Source organism: Nelumbo nucifera, chromosome 2, assembly GCF_055504915.1.
Source record: "Nelumbo nucifera cultivar China Antique chromosome 2, China Antique-T2T, whole genome shotgun sequence".
In the NCBI taxonomy this organism is placed as follows: domain Eukaryota; kingdom Viridiplantae; phylum Streptophyta; class Magnoliopsida; order Proteales; family Nelumbonaceae; genus Nelumbo; species Nelumbo nucifera.
In genome coordinates this window covers 47,616,937-47,635,113 of record NC_142650.1, presented here as the reverse complement: position 1 = coordinate 47,635,113, position 18,177 = coordinate 47,616,937, and the positions used below count along the sequence as shown (strand labels likewise).

The following is an 18,177-nucleotide window of genomic DNA, read 5'->3' as shown; positions in this document are numbered from 1 at the left end:
TCCCAATTACTTCGCCAGCAGCTTGAATGGGCCGCGGCCAGTTTTTATAAACTATGCACATCTATTGGCTTGAATCGTGATCATTAGGCCAACCGTATGCAAAAGAACTTCAACGCCAAAACAATTAAATTGAAAACAAAATCATAACCTCTTCCATTAATATCATCATCGTTATCGTCATTGCTGTTATTGTTATTTTATTTCTTGTTTAACCCGATGTATACATTTATCCACATCAGCTTACTTCACCTTCCCAACCCCTTATAATTTTTCATAGTTTTCTGATTAAAAATATAAAAATCAAACATAGGGCTATTTAAATTCACCCACAATCAATACTGTTTCCTTTTCATTAGAACACTGAATGTAATCAAAACATGGGGCTATTTAAAAAATTCACACATCAAGTAACTCACAGTCCATGAATCACTTTAACCTGTCAGATATAATAGTCGATATGTTCACTATCAATAAAAAAGGTACAAGAGAATGTCTACAGCACCTCTCTAGAATTGTTGTCAAATAACCCACAACATATAAACTCTTTCTTACAGACACAAAAGTTGTTTGGCACCGAGGCGTTGCACAAGCGATCCGTTTCTTGGAAAATTAGGAATGCCTCGGAAAAAACAAGCAACCGATTCCACTGAAAGTACAAAAAAAAATCGGGATGTAGGCTGATGGGGCGTTTAAAATAATTTGACTTATTATTATAATATATTTATAATGACAACTGTATGATATCTTAAAAAGAAGTCAGTATTTTCAAATTTAAATATGCCACATCACCTTGGTGAGTTAAGATAGTTATGGCAATTCAAGAAATTTCAATTTGGCATTTCAAAAAACCCCTCCTTTCCTGAATCCTCAGAGTAATCATTGCAAAAAGGTTGTTTTAAGAAACAGAATCTACATCAGTAGAATCGAATCTCTCGTGAAATGCCTCGGTCCCAAGCCCCCTCATAGACTTTTCTCACCTCCACATTGTCACTACAAAACTGGAATAGCATTATGAAGCAAAGCAAACCCTTTATAGGAGAAGAAGAAAGAAGTTTGTAGAGAGAACCACCACACCAAGTGTATCTTGCAAAAACAAAGAACCTCTCTGTCGTTTCTCTTTTTTTTCACTCTCTCCCCACCAAGGATATAACCTTCCTTAGTTCTTGTTGCCAAACAGTTCATGTCCCATGATGTAAGTTATGAAGTATGCATTCCAAAAGTGCCCTTTCAGAGAAAGACAAAGTCACTCGAGTGCAGGAAAATAAAACGGTGGTTTTGTATTGCCCATACAGAGCCATGCCATGGTGATTTGAAGAATTTTGTTTTCACCACTACATCGTGTATTTGAGAAAGCCCTAAACTAAAGGATTCCAATCTCCTCTTCACTGGTCCACAAAACAGAAAGACGATGAAATAAATGCGATGTGAAAATGAGTGAGGTTTTTACATATTCAATGCGATTTAGCATTATAATGACATGCAGAAAACTTGAAAAGGCTCAATTTGTAGGTTCCCACTGTCAACTCCAAGGGTGAGAAGGCTTCGAACAGGCCTTAATACACAGGTACAGACCACCCAAAGCATCTGCACACTCAGGTTTGCTGATGACAACCACAGCTAGAAAATTGGTTTTCTGGTTTGTGAGTTGCAGGAACAGAGGCAGTGATGAATTCGACAATCCGGCAGCCCAGGGAACGGATTTGCCTCAACGATACAGGAAAAAGTGTGGGAAAACGTTGAGTCCTTTCGGAGTAATGCTCCATAGATTCACATTTCACAGCGCCATTCAACCAGATTTCTTGTCTAAGCAAAACAACCCAATCCAGTTCCCATAAGCTTGTTTGAACAAGATAATAGGCCAGTAGAATACGTAAGATTTGGTCTAGTTTCGACTTTCGAAACATCCGTATTATGGTGGATTTCAAATCTAGCACTATAAAAGCATCATACCTCCTGCCTTGCCTTCCAGGGCAAACAGTGTTTGTACCAAGATTCCTGTTCCTTTACAGCAACTTAGGTGATGTTTGGCATTAGTGATAAACTGATGATTTTTCTGAAAATTACTTGCATGTCGGAACTACATCAGTGTTGGAAGAATCGGTGTTAAAATTTCTGATTGGTTTAACCAATTCTAAGACAAAATAATCGACCCTTGAAAATCAGTACCAAACAGATCCAAAATGGCAAAAGATACCAATTTTTTAAAATACACTGATTTCAAAATCTCAGCGATTTTTGAAAAATCCGCAAGGAATGATCATCAAACTTCAGCGTAGTTGTTGTTAGACCACAGTGCGAACAGAATAAAGAAAAGCATGATGGATCTCTCGATATTCCATATTCTAACCAAGTGCTCTCCTTTATTACTATGGAGAAAGGACGTGTCATTAATTCATTATTTCCTATTAGTGTACATAAATGAAATTGAGGGAAAAACTGCATGTAAAAACAAAGAACAAAACCTAAATTTACAATCACACTTTAACTACTCTCTTTTGTGTAACCACTTGTTTCTTCTGCAACATTTGCCCACTCATTGGCTATTTTCTCGGCATACCCCACCTGTAATCAAATAAAAGCATTTTTCATGTTTACATACACCAGTAAAGAACCATATCGAATAAGAACCATAAGAAAACTCCATAAAGAAAGTAAAATATGTGCTGATGTTGAAATTGATCACCACTAGACATAACATTTAGAAGCCATAGAGCAATTTAAAACATGATATATATCTAGTTAATTGGCAAGGATAAGATGAAAAGTATGCAAAGACAGAATTACTCCCGCCTAGTACGATTCTTTTTCTTTTTTTCCTTATCAGTACTCACACAGTCACACCTAGTATGTGTTAGTCTCAACATTTGTCGTGCAAGTCCTAAAATTTGCTGAGAAAAAAGAGGTTAGTAGCAACTTCTTAAATAAAATGGCCCCTCAAGTAGGTCTCAGATTATCAATGTAAAGTAATTTTCATAGGGAAGACTAAACCACCATTATTAGTAGAATATACAATGTTAACATTTGCAATTTCTTATTGATACAATGATAAAATCTAGGGATGATAAGCATGAGGGTGTCATTTTTCTTTTTTTTTCTTCTTTTAAGAATGTCAGCTCAAGAGTGAGAAGGATCACTCTGCTGAAACTGCCAAAGGCTAGGTCCATATCCAACACCTCTCTCTCAAGACCCCAGATAGCTAGGACAGCATTGGGTAATAGCCTTTTTCACAAGTCTCCAGGAGACAACACTACATAATATCCTCATTTGTATTAGGATATACAAGAATATCTTCTAGAATCTACATAAACCGTATGCCCGTCCAATTCTGCAGTGTATATATACAAGTCTGGTGTGAGAATATCATGGGAATATGATGTAATTTAAAAGCCTTCCGCCTATGCAACTCAAACAATGGATTCTCCAGAAATACTGCTGACAAGTGAGCTGAGCAAGCCTAGTTGGCACTTAACACCTCAGGCTTATGACAAGCCTCGTCCTATGGTAATGATTCTGAGACAAGCAGAGCAAAGTTTTGTCAGGTCGGTTCATTGACAGGCCTACTCAACCCCACAAACCACTGATCTCTAGGTTATCAAGTGGTCCATAGGGTCAGATTGGCCCAAGTAAGATTTTTACACTGCTTCGGGCTGGGCCAATTGAAATGTTGACAATAGTCCAGCCCAAGCTGCACACCAACTAACTTATAGTACAATTTTTTGTTTTATTTATTTATTTTTTGAGAAGCACCTAACTTAAAGTAGAATCACACATCAGATTTACTTAGATCATTCCTTTAAGTTGATACAGTTATCAGAATCCTCCAAAAGACACTGTTGTATCTGAAGTTCTCCCTGACAATGCTCCACCAGACGCACCGATATTTTGTTGCACCACCCTTCCATGTTATCTATGCTGTTTTAATGCCTTCAACTTGCATTAAAATTCACTAGTTACTGATGTGGCATCTGTTTAGAGTGGTAGTGTTCTTTGTCTTACGTCATAGAAGTGTGTAAAGATCTTTTGGGCTCTTACTGGCTGGCCTCTTGGGTTTAGGTGTTTTCATTGTATACAATCTGTAGAGGTGGTACTTGTCAATGTTCTCCCTTCCCCCTGCCTTTTTTTTTTTTTTTGAGAAAAAAAGGTAAGTTTTCTGGCTTAATCCCTTTATATGTTTCTTCTTTCTTGTACTTCTTTGACTTCTTTTCAGTGGTTAATGAACCAAGTATGCACGAATGAGGAAAAATGAGAAAGAAAAGCCCAAGGAAGAAAAGAAAAACTTACCAGTGTAGCTATTGGTCCTATGAACATGACAAAAATAGGCCTAAAAGTCTAAAACCTAGCTTGCACTTGAGCTAACATAAAGCCAGTTCAGACCATCCAAATTTAAAAGGAATTTTTTTTTATCAATAACATCAGCTTCATTAAATTAAAAGAAAAGAGGGAATATGGATACAAGAGGGGAGATAAAATATCTTAGCTCCCCAAAAACAGAAAACAAAAGGAGTGCAAAGAGAAAAGATTAAAAACTAGCCCAAAAAACAGACTCCTATTCACTCCTTGCTTGGCCAACCCATCCGCAAATGAGTTGACACTCCTCTTCACCTAGATGTACTGAATCTCAATGTCCCTACCCAGCCATAAGAACTGTTTTTTTTCATTGTTAAAGTTCCACAAACCACTATCCTCTGTCTTCAACCAACTAACCACCACCTTCGAATCACCTTCCAGGATCAAACGGCTGATATTTAATTCCTTTGCTCTTCGAATCCCTTCAAGCGCTACGAGGATCTCAGCCCTAAGAGAGTCACCTTCTCCAATAGGGCTAGAGTATAAAGCAATAACAATCCCTTCCTCATTCCTGAAGACTCCTCCAATCCCAGAGGGCCCTGGATTCCTTACACTGTTGCCATCAAAATTCAGCTTTATAAAGCCCGAGGGGGGAGGGGACCAAAACGGACAAAGAGTCCTCTTGTATCTAGCATTGGAAGCAATCTCTTTCCAGTTTCTTAGCAAGTCATCCATAGGAAAATCTGAAAACAACTCCAAAGATTTTAGCTAGTGGACAGCCCTTAAAAGGATTCTATCTAACAATTCTTCCAATGTTCTTTCCTTGTCAGAAAAAATGCGTGAGTTTCTTTCTTCCCACAATGACCAACATACCGCTGCCCTAATACACCTCCACATAGTCTTCCCTCGCTTCCTAGGCCAACTGAAAAAAAGAGAAAACAAACCTTGGACAGTCTCCGGAGGATACTAGGAACACCCAAAGTGGGAGAAAAGCCACTCTCATACAGTTTTAGCAGCCTTACAAGAGACCATGAGGTGGTAGCCAGATTCCCCATCAGCTTTACAAAGAGCACATCTATTAGGAAGTAGACAATAGTTGGGTCTCTTTCTCTGAAATAAGTCTAAAGTGTTGATTCTTTCTAGAAAAATTTTCCAACAAAAAAAAACCAACCTGAGGAGGAATAGGCCCTGCTCCAAATTTCCTTAACCGGAAAGGACAACCCAAAGGGAATAGGAGACTGAGTTAAGGTTTCAAAGAATGAAGCACAAGAAAAGGTACTAGAGCTAGAAGGGGTCCAAAATCTGGTGTCTTCCTTAGCAGGGTTTAGGAAGACAATCTCAAGGGAGGCTAGCAAAGTTACCAAGCTATTCATGTCTGTATCCCTAATTGGCCTACACAGGCCTAGGTTCCATCCAAAGCCAGAAGTGGAGGCTGAAGGGACCAAGAAAGAAGATATGGGTTCATTTTTCAAGTCTGATAGAGCATACAAGGAAGGAGACTGGTCATTCAGAGGAGAATCCCCGACCCAAAGTTGTTCCCAGAATTTTATTCGGTTACCAGAGTTTAAACCATACCTGATCCAAGGGGAGAAAACTGGAAGCAGATTGTGAATGGATTTCCAAGGAGAAGCAGCTGAGGCCCTTGCCAAGATTCCAGGATCCCAGCCATTGTCTTCCAGCCCATGAATGCTAGCCACAATCTTAGCCCACAATTTATCCCTTTCCAATGAAAATCTCCACAACCATTTCCCCAATAGAGCCATATTCCTTTTCTTGAAATTACCAATCCCAAGACCTCCTAGTTTTTTACACCTAGTGACCACCTCCCAACTCACCCTATGATCTCTCTTCTCCTCTCCAGGCTCCCACAGAAAGTTCCTTATTAATTTTTCCAAAAGATTGGAAACCTTTGAGGGGAACTTAAACACTGACAAATAGTAGACAAGTAGGTTAGCTAGGGTAGACCTAATGAGAGTGACTCTCCCACCTAAAGAAAGATAATTTCTCTTCCAGGCCGCCAGCCTCTTCTCAAACCTCTCCACTACCGGAGTCCAAAAGCTAACACTCTTAGGATTATCTCCTAAAGGGAGGCCCAAGTATGCCAGGGGCCAGTCCGAAATTGCACAATTCCCTTAGGTCCCTTTCATTCACATTCACTCCCACCACACAACTCTTATCAAAGTTCACCTTGAGGTTAGATATCTGCTCAAAGAGTTGTATTGTCAACTTTAGATTTCGGATCCAATTGAAGTTCCCTCCTTCACAGAATAGAATAGTATCATCTGCAAACTGTAGAAGTGTTAAAGGAACCTCCTCCCTTCCTACTCTCCACCCTCTTATCAGATTCCTCGAGTCTGCTCTATGGATCAATCTCCCAAGCACATCAACAATCAGGGTGAAAAGAAAAGGGGAAAGAGGATCTCCTTGTCTTAGACCTCTCAACGCAGGAAAGAAGTCAACCACAGTCCCGTTCACTATGATAGAATAATGACAAGTCCTAACACAGCCCCAAATCCACTTACACCACCTATATCCAAAACCAAAACTCCTCAACACCTCCATCAAGAAAGACCAATCAAACAAGTCATAAGCCTTCTCCAAATCCAATTTGCAAACCACTCCCTTCTTCTTTGACTTCCTAAAGCTCTCCAAGCTCTCATTTGCAATGAGAATCTGATTGATGATCTGTCTTCCCTCCACAAAAGCACCTTGGTTGGGTGCAATAATAGAGAGAAGCACCTTCTTTATCCTAAGAGACAGCACCTTTGCAATGATTTTGTACAAGCTAATCACCAGACTGATAGGTCTAAAATCCTTTGGTCGTGATGCATCTTTCTTCTTTGGGACCAAAGCAATGAAAGTTAAGTTCAAGCCCGGATTTATTACTCCCCTTTTGTGGAACTCCTCAAAAACTGATCTAAGATCATTCTTCAAAATATCCCAACAGTCCTGGTAGAAGGCCATTGTGAACCCATCTGGACCCGGAGCTTTTGTCCTATCCATTGAGAATACTGCTTCCTTTACCTCCTCCATATCAAAACTTTTTTCTAACCACTCTCTCTTCTCTGCACTTAGAGTCAGCCAATCCAATCCCTCCAACCACACTCTCCCATTCATAGGCCTTCTAAAAATAGCTTTGAAGTGGTTTACTAGAGCCTCTGCAATTTCTGCCGGGTGGGACAACACTGCTCCATCAACTTCCAAATTAGAGAGGAAATTCTTCTTTCTCCTCCCATTTGCCACTGAATGGAAAAACCTTGTGTTTCTGTCTCCCTCCTTTAGCCACTTACTCCTGGATTTTTGCCTCCAACTAATTTCCTCCTTAACCAAGATGTCCTCCATCTGCCTCCTCAAAACCCATCTCAACTTCCTTTCTTCCTCTCCAAAGGAACCTCTCTCTTCCTTCAGGTCCAAATCCTCGATTTGCTCCACCAGAACTTGTTTTCTCTCTTCTAATCTTCCAAACTCCAGCCTATTCCACTCCTTTAATTGTGATTTTAAGTATTGGAGTTTCTTGTGGAACCTCATTCCCTCCCAATCAACTACTAGATTAGCTTGCTCCCACCACTCTCTGATCTTCTCAATGAAACCCGGATGAGTCAACCACATGTTTTCAAACCTGAAAGGGGTAGGCCCAACTCCTCTTATTTCCTCCTTGACCAACACTATAAGCTAGTGGTCTGAAGTAAGTCTTGGGAGAGCCCTAGAAGTAATATTGCCCCAATGTTCCTCCCAATCTGTTGAGAACAAAAATCTGTCCAACTTAAAGCAAATTGGCCTCGATTGAAGGTTGGACCAAGTAAAGTTATTATTTAGGAAATGAAGTTCTTTAAGTTGAAAAGAGTCCACAAATTGGTTGAACTTCCTCGTACTTGTTGTCACTCTCTATCTGGGGTTGTTGGTTTCCTCTGTAAATCTCACTACATTAAAATCCCCTCCCACACACCAAGGTCCATCCCAAAGGCCTCTAATGTCACTCAATTCTTCCCATAATTTCTCCCTCTACCTATAGTCATTGGGGCCATACACATTTGTTAGTACCCATGCATAGCCATCGTCCACCTGTCTGAACTTTAGGGAGACAGAATGATCTCCAATTAGCTCCTCCACACCTATGAGTAAATCTTCTTTCCACAAGGTCACAATCCCTCCTAAGGAACCCCACGAGGGAGCAGCCACCCACTTTATACCCCTAGAACTCTACACACTCCTTGCTCATCTGCAATCAAAATCCATTCTTTTGGACTCCTGAAGCATTACCACATCCGGATTAAACTTCTTAATTACCTCTTTGATTGTCGCTCTCTTCCTAATGCTGCCCAACCCCCTCACATTCAAACTTAGGATTCTCATTGCAAACTCTTAGCCTTAACCCCAACTCCTCCAAGATTTATTTAGACCCTTTTCTTTTATCCCCTTTCACTTCAAACTTCTTGTCCCCCTCAATATCACTTTTTAATCTCTCCACTTCACTCAGCTTTCTATTCTTCATCTTGCTGTCCTCTTTTTTTGCATGTAGGCTTTTAGATCATTCGGGTTCTTCAGCTTGCACCCCAACCTTTTCACAAACTCTGCAACTGACTCTTCCCCACTAGTTTCCTCTTTTTCTAAAGTTGCACTCTCCTCACTCCTAGGAAACTTCTCGTTCCTTCTCACATTACCTCCAACAACAGCCCTTTCTGTTCCCCTCCATGCTCCCTCTTTGCATTTCCTTCCTCTCCACTTCACCCAAAAGGCTCTCTATGATTTCCCATATTTTTGTCTCTCTACAAGTTTTCTCACCCACTTCCCCACCTTGTAGACACACTGTGGCTTTCAGACCAAGGGCTTCCGACTCTTGGTTGGGAAGAGAATCTGGAACAAGGGACACAGAGCGCTCATCAAGTAGCCAAAACTGAATTGACAGAGTTGAGGGATTTACCTAAGGCAGAGATGTGAGGAGAGAGCGTAGGCGAAGGAGTGGTAGTCACTTCCTTTTTTGAGAAATTAGAGCACTCTGTCTCCCCGAGTTGGGGGAAGAAAATCCTTGTCGCTATATCAACACAAAGGCCCCTTTCTATACCCAAGTATGTACCTCTCTGTGAGGTACCCTTGTTCAGCTCTGAGAAGACCATAGCTACCTCCTTTTCGGCCTCTTACAAAGCGCTAGAACTAGGGAAGAGCTCAGCCAAATTTGGGTTAAGATCATTCACCCGCTCCTCCCCTTCCTTTCCCTCCCCCACCAAATCCCCTATGAACAAACAATCCAGGCTGAAAGAATCCCTGTTCTGTTCTTCAGATAGAGCTTCGCCTGCCGCACTGCCTAAAACCCCATTTAGAGCTTGGACCTAAAACCCCATTGCAAGTCTTTCTCTATTTATAGAATCATATCTGAAGTCAAAACTAAAAAACAATAATCCAGCCAAAACAGATCCAAGTCTACTATCCAACTTGACTGAAAATTTCCCTTTGCTTGAGGAATTACCATCTCGTGCTAGAGTGCAATATCAGTTGAGGCTAAATCTACCACAAACCCTTGTGTTGAACCCTCAACCCTAACCATAAGGCATAAACCCTCAACCCTAACCATAAGGCATAAACCCTCAACCCTAACCAATGTACTCAATCCTAAGAACATGTATGATTCATCAGTTGCAAGTTCATTTGGTGACTAAGGTATGGAGATTTTTCAACCATAACCTCAACTCAGCCAACCTGATATCCTGATCCCCCATCTTTTTTCCATTGGATCATTTGGCTCTGTGTTAAGCCTGACTAGAATTGTAACCATGTTGGCCTTAGAATGTGGGCTTTTGGTTGGCCATGAATCTAAGCCAATCTTCCCAAGTTGCCTCCACACGACTGAGTTCATTTCTGCTGCACCCATGTTAACATATGAAGTTTGAGATTCTCTCAAAACATGGGCAATATGGCTGTAGTTAGATTGACCTGTAGATCCCTAGGATCCATGATCATGTCCTTTCCCACTGTACCTATTGTGGCTACCCTAGGCTCCCACAAATGCATTTCTCCAAATCCAATCCAACCACCCACCATATCAATTCCATCATCTTATGAGCACTTATTTCTTAATTGCCCAACATTTTTTCCTCATAGAATTTTTTGATGAATAATAGTAAATTTTATTAGTTCAAAAGCTGATTTAGAGTTGTGAATTCATACAACATCCCAGGGAGAGGCGCGAGTTGCAGCCCCTCCTTGAATCTTACAAGTAAAACTAGGAAAGAAATACAGGAATCACAGCTGAGCCCAAAACAATTCTTCCCGATTTACCCCTTGCTTAGCTAACACATCGAACGAAGTATTTACTGATCTCCCCACCCACTGTAAAGAGACCAACATATTCCTTGTCAACCAACTGAATTTCTTCATTTCATTCTTATAGCGTCATATAGCATCTTCAGGATTTTTCAACCAGCCCACCACCACTTTGGAATCTCCTCCAATTACTAGGTGTTGTACCCCTAGCTGATTTGCAAATTGCACCCCTTGTACAACAGCTAATAGCTCTGCCCTGATGGAGTCCCCAACTCCTAAAGGACCTGAGTAGAGCAACAAAATTCTCCCTTCTCATTTCTCAAGACACCCCCCATTCCGGATAATCCTTGGTTACACATGCTACTTCCATCAAAGTTCAACTTCAGTGAGCCTTCAAATGGAGGAGACCAGCTTGTAATTGACTTATCCTTTAAGGGTGAACACCTTGCTACTGTTGACCAGTTTCTCCAAAGGTCATTAAAGGAGAATTGATGAAAGATTTCCAAAGTATTGCCCTATGCAACACACAGTCTTTCAATTCCTGACTGCTCCTTTCCTTTTCTTGAAAGATTTTAGCATTCCTTTCTTCCCAAAGAGTCCAAATCAGGGCAGCGCGAGCACATCTCCACATAATCCCCCCTCTTTTTGTAGGCCAAGAGAAAGTAGAATGGTTAAAGATCATGTGAACTTCTGCTAATATACTCCAATTACTCCCAAACAACGAAAGTAGCCAAGCCCAAAGGTCTGTAGAAAAAGGACAAGATATTTGTAGATGGTAACAATTGGGAGTAATACCGAGGAAGGGTCTTCTCTTTTGTAGATTATCTAGAGTGTTTACTTTCCCATAGAATACTTCCCAACAAAACACCATAATCTTTGGGGGAACGGGCCTACACCAAATTTCCTTTGACGGAAAAGGTTGTTGAGCAGAATGCTGAGAGATGGACTTGAAGTAAGAAGAAGAAGTAAAGGTTCCTTTGGGTCTAGGAGTCCATGCCCTTTTATAGGGCTTGGAGGGATCCAAGCAAACCTGATTAAGGCAATATAGCAAGTCAGAGAGAGATTCAATTTCATCATCCCTGAGTCCCCTATGAAACCTAAAATCCCAATTAGGAGCCAAGGGTTCCTCATAGAATTGCTAGTAAACATCTAAACACAAATCTCCCTTCAATCTTATTGATTTATGTCAATCATACAACACTCAAAATACATTTCTATGCCTCATCCCAACTATATGGGGGACATCTCCACTTCATACATCTAATTCCATGGACTATATCAGCATCCATAATGGATAACCAAACTAATATCCTAAAAATAATTTGACATACAAGAATATCCTTCTTAACCACTCCGTTAAGAAGGCAAGGCTTTGGTGATAAATGGTGTAATTGGATAAGTGGTTGCCTAACTTCCCGTCACTACTCAGTCTTAGTTAACGGAGTGGTTAAGGATTTCTTCCCAGCTAGTAGAGGCCTAAGACGAGGTGGCCCACTCTCTCCTTTCCTCTTCACACTCATTGCTGATGTGTTTAGTAGATTGATCTCAAAAGCAAATGAGCAGGAGCTAATAAAGGGTTGGAGACTAGGAAGGAGAAGCATTCCGGTGACCCACCTTCAGTTTGCTAATGATATTATTATTTTCTATGAAGGGAGTGATTTAAGGAAGGTGGACAATCTAAAGAATCTAATAAGAGGTTTTAAGAATGCATCCAATTTGAGGATAAACTTTGATAAAAGTTGTGTGGCTGGAATAAACTTGGAGGGTTGGGAGATAGAGTCCATTGCAGGTTGCTTAGGTTGTGCCACTTCTTCTTGGCCTTTGACCTACTTAGGTCTTCCCTTAGGCGCCAACCCTAAAGAGAGCAGTTTTTGGTCCCCTATTGTGGAGAAATTTGGGAAATATTTGGCGGCCTGGAAAAAGAATTACATCTCTATAGGGGTAAGGTGACCTTGATTAGGGCCACACTTGCCAACCTTCCAACCTACTTCCTTTCAGTCTTCAGGATTCCCTCGAGGGAGGCTAAAAAATTGGAAAAGGTAGTAAGGGAATTCTTGTGGGAAGTGGGAACCAAGAGAGGTGAAGAAGGATCATCTAATTAGATGGGAGATGGCCAATAAAAGTAAAAAAATAATAGCTGTTTACAAGATAGAATAGTAAGATCTTTGCAAGATGTTATCGATGCTAGTGTTTTAAGAGCAAAGAAGTGGCAAGAGCAAAGGGTACCTAGAGATTTAGGCACAAGGTAAGGTGTGCACCCAAACAAAGTGAGGTGCCACTTTTAGAAGAACTTAACATACCAAGTATATGCAAATAAAATTATGAAAGAGACAAATATTTCACAAAGCCTATTTCTCAATTGTTAAAGCATCCTGTTATTATATTCACACAAAGGTTGTAGCCCTATACATTCAAGCCCTACTCAAGCTAATCTGTCTAAACTCTAAATACCATAAGAACAACAGAAAATAGAATACACCTATCCAACATTTGATTCAAGCTTAATTCATCAAAATACAAGTCTGAGGTGCTTCTGGGATTAGGCAAGGTGCACCCCCAAAATGAGCCTCACCTGTAAGACTAACCACTTTTTTAAACATTGATATGTACATCAATGAGCACCAAAAAAATTAAAAGATAAAATACATCAAATTACATAGAAGAATATCCCTGAACCATCATTCATATATTGACTACATATAGCAATACCATGAACCATGATTTTGGGACTTGATTCAACAAAAAAGACCAAAGAGAAACAAGTCAACCACCTTTGTTAACAATGTGAAAGTAACAATATGTGTAATGGATCCCAGCATAGAACCCAATAGACAAGTTAAAAGAACCATAAATAGCTATAAGCCATAATGACCAGCAGGAGACGCAACATGGTTAGAAAATCTACATCCTGCAAGGGTCATTTTAGCTGGTTTTAGCTAACAGAGAGATAAAAGTCACCATTTTAACAGCTCTATTAATCACATACATCTCAAAGAATACCTAATGCATCCTTCAAGTAGATAATTTACTCAACTTGCAAAGGACCAAACTGTTTCAAGGGCTTCAACTGAATTCAACAACTTTTTTTGTAGCTTGAAAATGGCAGCCCTTGTTGTAGCCCATTGAAAATATATGCAGAAATCAACCATTGAACCCAAATAGTGGGAATACACGTTTATCCTATCCCCATGTAAACATCATTTTTGGGTCAAATGACCATATGTTAAACCAGTAATGCCTTGTTTTCCTCTGGATATGAAGAGGAAATCCATTTAAGAAATAACTTAAATCTTGGAATTTAAAGTTAATGTCCACCTTTAGTTAGCTCAGAATTTTGGCAACCAGAGGCAATTAAATGTTCCTATTTATGTACTCAAAAATGAACTCATTGAATTACAAACAATGGTTTTGCCTGAAGTCATGGCGTCTTTCCCTTTCAGCATGAAGGTAAAAAAGATACCTGATTAATTACAAACCCTTTCAGCATGCTCAAGAAGTCATGGCGTCTTTCCCTCTCTAGTCTCTCAAGTTCATTTCGATTGTTTTCCTGCAGTTTAGCATCAGAAATAAATTTACAAATAAGAGATGTATTTCATAAAAGGATTGACTGTTGAATGAGGATTTCTATGCCTCAATAAAATGTCAATAGAAATACCATCATGTAAGAACAAGTTGCTTTTAATATAATAAATAAAAGGAACTACAGGAAGTCTGTTGACAGAATTCCATTGTCATATAGCCAATGAAAAATGGTCATCTACTATTTTCTAGTTTCACCCTCAGAAGCTGTGGTTATAAGAAGACAGAGTATCATGAACTGATAATACCCGAAAGAAAGTTCAACATAATAGTACATCATAAAAGTAGGGGTGCAACTCAGGTTGGCCCGCATTAGCATTTTACACTACTTTGGGATTGGGCCTTCAAGCTAGGCCCATTCAAATTTTGTTAAAAACACCAACCTGAGCCTACCCATGTTGCACCTCTACACAAAAGGAAAGATCTTAGCATTTCAGTCAGGACTGACAGTGTTTCTGACCTAATGACATTCATAACAAAACATAGTTATCAAGGTAATGCTCAGGCAACAAGGTGTTTTATAGGGATACCTTTATAGCATACCAGATTTGCATGAATGTTAGGCGTCTTCTTGGGCAAGGAAAAGGGCACAGTGGGCACTTTTTATAAGATATATTTTATTTGTGCTCTATGATACATATTAGTGTGTTGTCAATTATTTATTTTCTTGAATTCTTGCAATAAAAAAAAATCCATGATTTCAAATGTCTTACTGCTTTACAGAGTCAAATTGATTAAATTGTAATGGAATATTGAAATTTATGATTAAACGTAATATAGCCTTGTGAAATTAATGATGTAATATGTCTCGATATATATTATATAAAAATTCATTTATTATTGATTTTCTTCAGTATTTTTTATTTTGTATAAAGTAAAAGAGAACTTGAAAATATATCGCATGTCAACGTGGATAATATACACAAAACTATAGGTCGTATTTGCCACCTTGGTTCCAGTTAAAACAAAGGAAATAATAAGACTTGTTGATAACTGCTTGTTAGTCTTTAAATATCAGTTGTGATGTAATGCACGTGCTGTCCTTCTTCCTTTTACTTCGAAAAGAAAAGCTTATCTCCTTGCAGAAATTTTCATGGCACAGATTTAATTCAAAAAGAGAAATTTGAAGAAAAGTTTTTGAATTATGACCTTGTACCATAATGAGTTATAACATGTGAGAGAAATGGTTTCAAAATCAGATTTAAATAGCCTTCCACCCTCTCTGTTAAAAGAATGGTCCACTTTGCCCATCATTAAACAAAATTTTTAATATGTAGGATACTAGAATCTAGAACCTTTTGGCAGCCAAAGCTTCAAGAGCTTAGCATTGTCAAATTATATCAGTCACTCATCAACTCATCATAGATCCTAACACGGATGGTATTTTGCACTCACAACAAGACCATGTATCTATTAGACAAATAAGTAAAAATTACAAGTTTACAACATGCATTTAAAAAAAAATAGTATCACTTATAAGGACTCTGTCAGAATATCAGGAAGATATACAATACCTTGATCCTTTCATATTCTCTAACTGCACAACTTTTGGCATCCTCAGTAACTCTTATTGTTTCTTTCAACTCTTCTATTTTGCGAATCCTAGATCTATCCCCGCCAAATATTTTGGAGGATGCAACTTCTAGTTTTTCAGCCCTTGATTGCAAAGAAGACAGTTCTGATAGAAGAGTCTGTACTGTCAATAAAGCACTTGAACGATCTGAGAATGCACTGTGGACAGCTAGCATTAATCCAAGATATTCATGAAGTGTATCCTGCAAGATATGGACTTCGAAGATAAGAAAAACGATGGAAGAGTACTGCTACTATATCATAAGATCCTTCGACCAAAGTTATTAATTTCTTTGGCCACTACAACGGCATCCAAACAACCAAGAACTACTCTCTTTTAACTAAATTTTTAAAAGGCCCCAAGCACCAGAATAAATATGGTCTCTTACAATGAGGAGAGGAAGCATGGAATATTCGAACATTTATCATCCAACAAGTTTAGAGTTTCCAAGTTCAAATTTACATTCGAAGCTGCAACATCTATTATCAAATAAATATCCAATGAGAACATACAGGTAACAAAAAGTTTGTAACTTACCAGATACTTTACTGTCTGAGCATTTGATTCCCGATAAAATCTGCTTGCTTTGACTGCGGCGGTTGCCACACGTTTCATATCAGCAGCTCGTATTCTTTGAGAATTGTACATGGCCTCCTCGGTTTCAAATTTTGTTAGTTTGATAAATGCTAGACCTAATTGCCCCATCGTTTCTCCAATATCCTGTTGAGCCTTGACAAGAGACTCAGCCTGCAAAGAAAAAGGATACAACATCCTGGTAAAAGAACACTAACTGCAAGGGCTTCTAAGTTTAAAAAATAAAATTCGAGGAGAGAGAGAGAGAGAGAGAACATATACGTCGAACTACCTGCTGAGATGCATTGCTAAGTTGCTGCTCGAAAACCTGCAGCTTCTCCTTTTTCTCTAGAAACTCCTTATCTTCCTCGACAACGGGTGGTTTCGAGCCACCCCAATCATTAGCTACTGATTGCTTCAATTCTTTAAAGATCCTCAACAGATCCCTTCCCCCTTTCGCAGGTTGCACAACCTCATGGGGAGCGACCACAGTCGCAGGTTCCCCAAACAACTGCTTTGGGAGTTTGACGGCACCATCAAGCATCCTCGAAGCCACATCGGTGGTTGTTGGCAATGGAAGCTTCCCCTGAACCTGCAAAAACACCTTCAATTCTTCACTCTTCTTGATCACCGGATGTGCTGCCAATCGAGTCAAATACTTCTCCAAGGCCACCCGCCTCTGTTCCACAAATTCCTGCTTATGCATGACTTGACTCTCCACTACATTCTTATCCGGCCGAGGTGGAATAAAGAACCCTCTGTAAGATTCCGATAGCCGATCCGCTAATGTCACCACATCTTTGAATCGCCTCCGCACGCTGTACTCTGACCCTCCAAACTCGGGTATGTTAGTTCTCGTCGTGATCAGATACGTGACGTAAGTATTTCCTCCGGGAACAAGCGAATTCGAGATCTCCTGCTCTTTTACAGGATTTGACACTGCAATTTTTATGTACCCAGAACTTGAGGAAGCTGATCTAGATATAATTTCGGACTTTACTGAATCATGAGTAGAATTCTCGAAGCCGTTTGCCTCGCCATTCTCGTTGCCGAAAGGACTGAAGACGACATCCGCATAAGATGGGGGTTCCAGGTACGAGTTCTCGGATACATTAGGGTTTCGGCGGTCCATGTAAGACGAAGGCGATAGCAAGGGATCGTCGTCGACTTCGATGCCAACGATCGGCGGTGACAAGGGATGGTGCGCTTCAGAGATAGAAGACATCGCGCTCCGGTAATCAGAGAAAGATTTTCCGTCTAAAGGCTCGTCCAGAACGAGACTTTGGATCTCTTGTCGAGATGAAAAGAGATGGGCTTCTTCGAAGCCTTGATTCTCAAAGCCCATCATCTTATTTCAGTTTGAAAATTGACACCGAAGTGAAAAATTGCAAATTATGAGCAAGAGAAGAGAAGAAGAAAAGGAAAAAAAAAAAAGATAATAATTTACAATAATAATAAAAAGAAGAAAGAAAAAAAAGCTAAGGTCTCATGGACCTGTCTTTCATGAGAGAGAACCCAAACCCAAAAGCAAAACAAAACTAACAAGTATAATAGTTGGAGACAAATCCGAACCCGGGAAATGCTGAGAGAAGAGGGAAGAGAAGAAGCTCTGATTCCTGTGATGACAATTGTAGCTATCTTGCGCCGAGAGGTGATATGGACTCCTGCGGAAGGGAACGAGGAAGAAGAAAGACAAAGTGGAAGAAGAAGCATCAGTGACGTGCGTTAGAAGGCGAGCGATGGATCAAAAAATCGAAATAATACACGTTGAAAGTCTTCAAGGAGACTCTGGATTCGATTGGTACCGGGTTGTTTTGTTTCATTCTCTGGGACTTGGGGGGTGGGGAGTCTGGGGACCGGGGCGGGTTTTATCGGGTAGGGTGATTTATCACTTATACAATTACATG

The 18,177-nt window shown here is 39.8% G+C and overlaps 1 protein-coding gene across 1 annotated transcript; it reads right to left on the bottom strand.

The window, feature by feature from the left end:
- Positions 1–2,340: 2,340 nt before the first annotated feature.
- LOC104602509 (sorting nexin 2A-like) lies at positions 2,341–18,112 on the bottom strand. Its single transcript, XM_010266230.3, has 5 exons — positions 16,563–18,112; positions 16,235–16,444; positions 15,639–15,899; positions 14,006–14,092; positions 2,341–2,562 (listed from the first exon to the last, which is right to left on the bottom strand). Exons 1-5 carry the CDS (start codon positions 17,616–17,618, stop codon positions 2,482–2,484), a joined length of 1,695 nt encoding a protein of 564 aa, XP_010264532.1. The 5' UTR covers positions 17,619–18,112; the 3' UTR covers positions 2,341–2,481.
- Between the last annotated feature and the right edge of the window lie 65 nt (positions 18,113–18,177).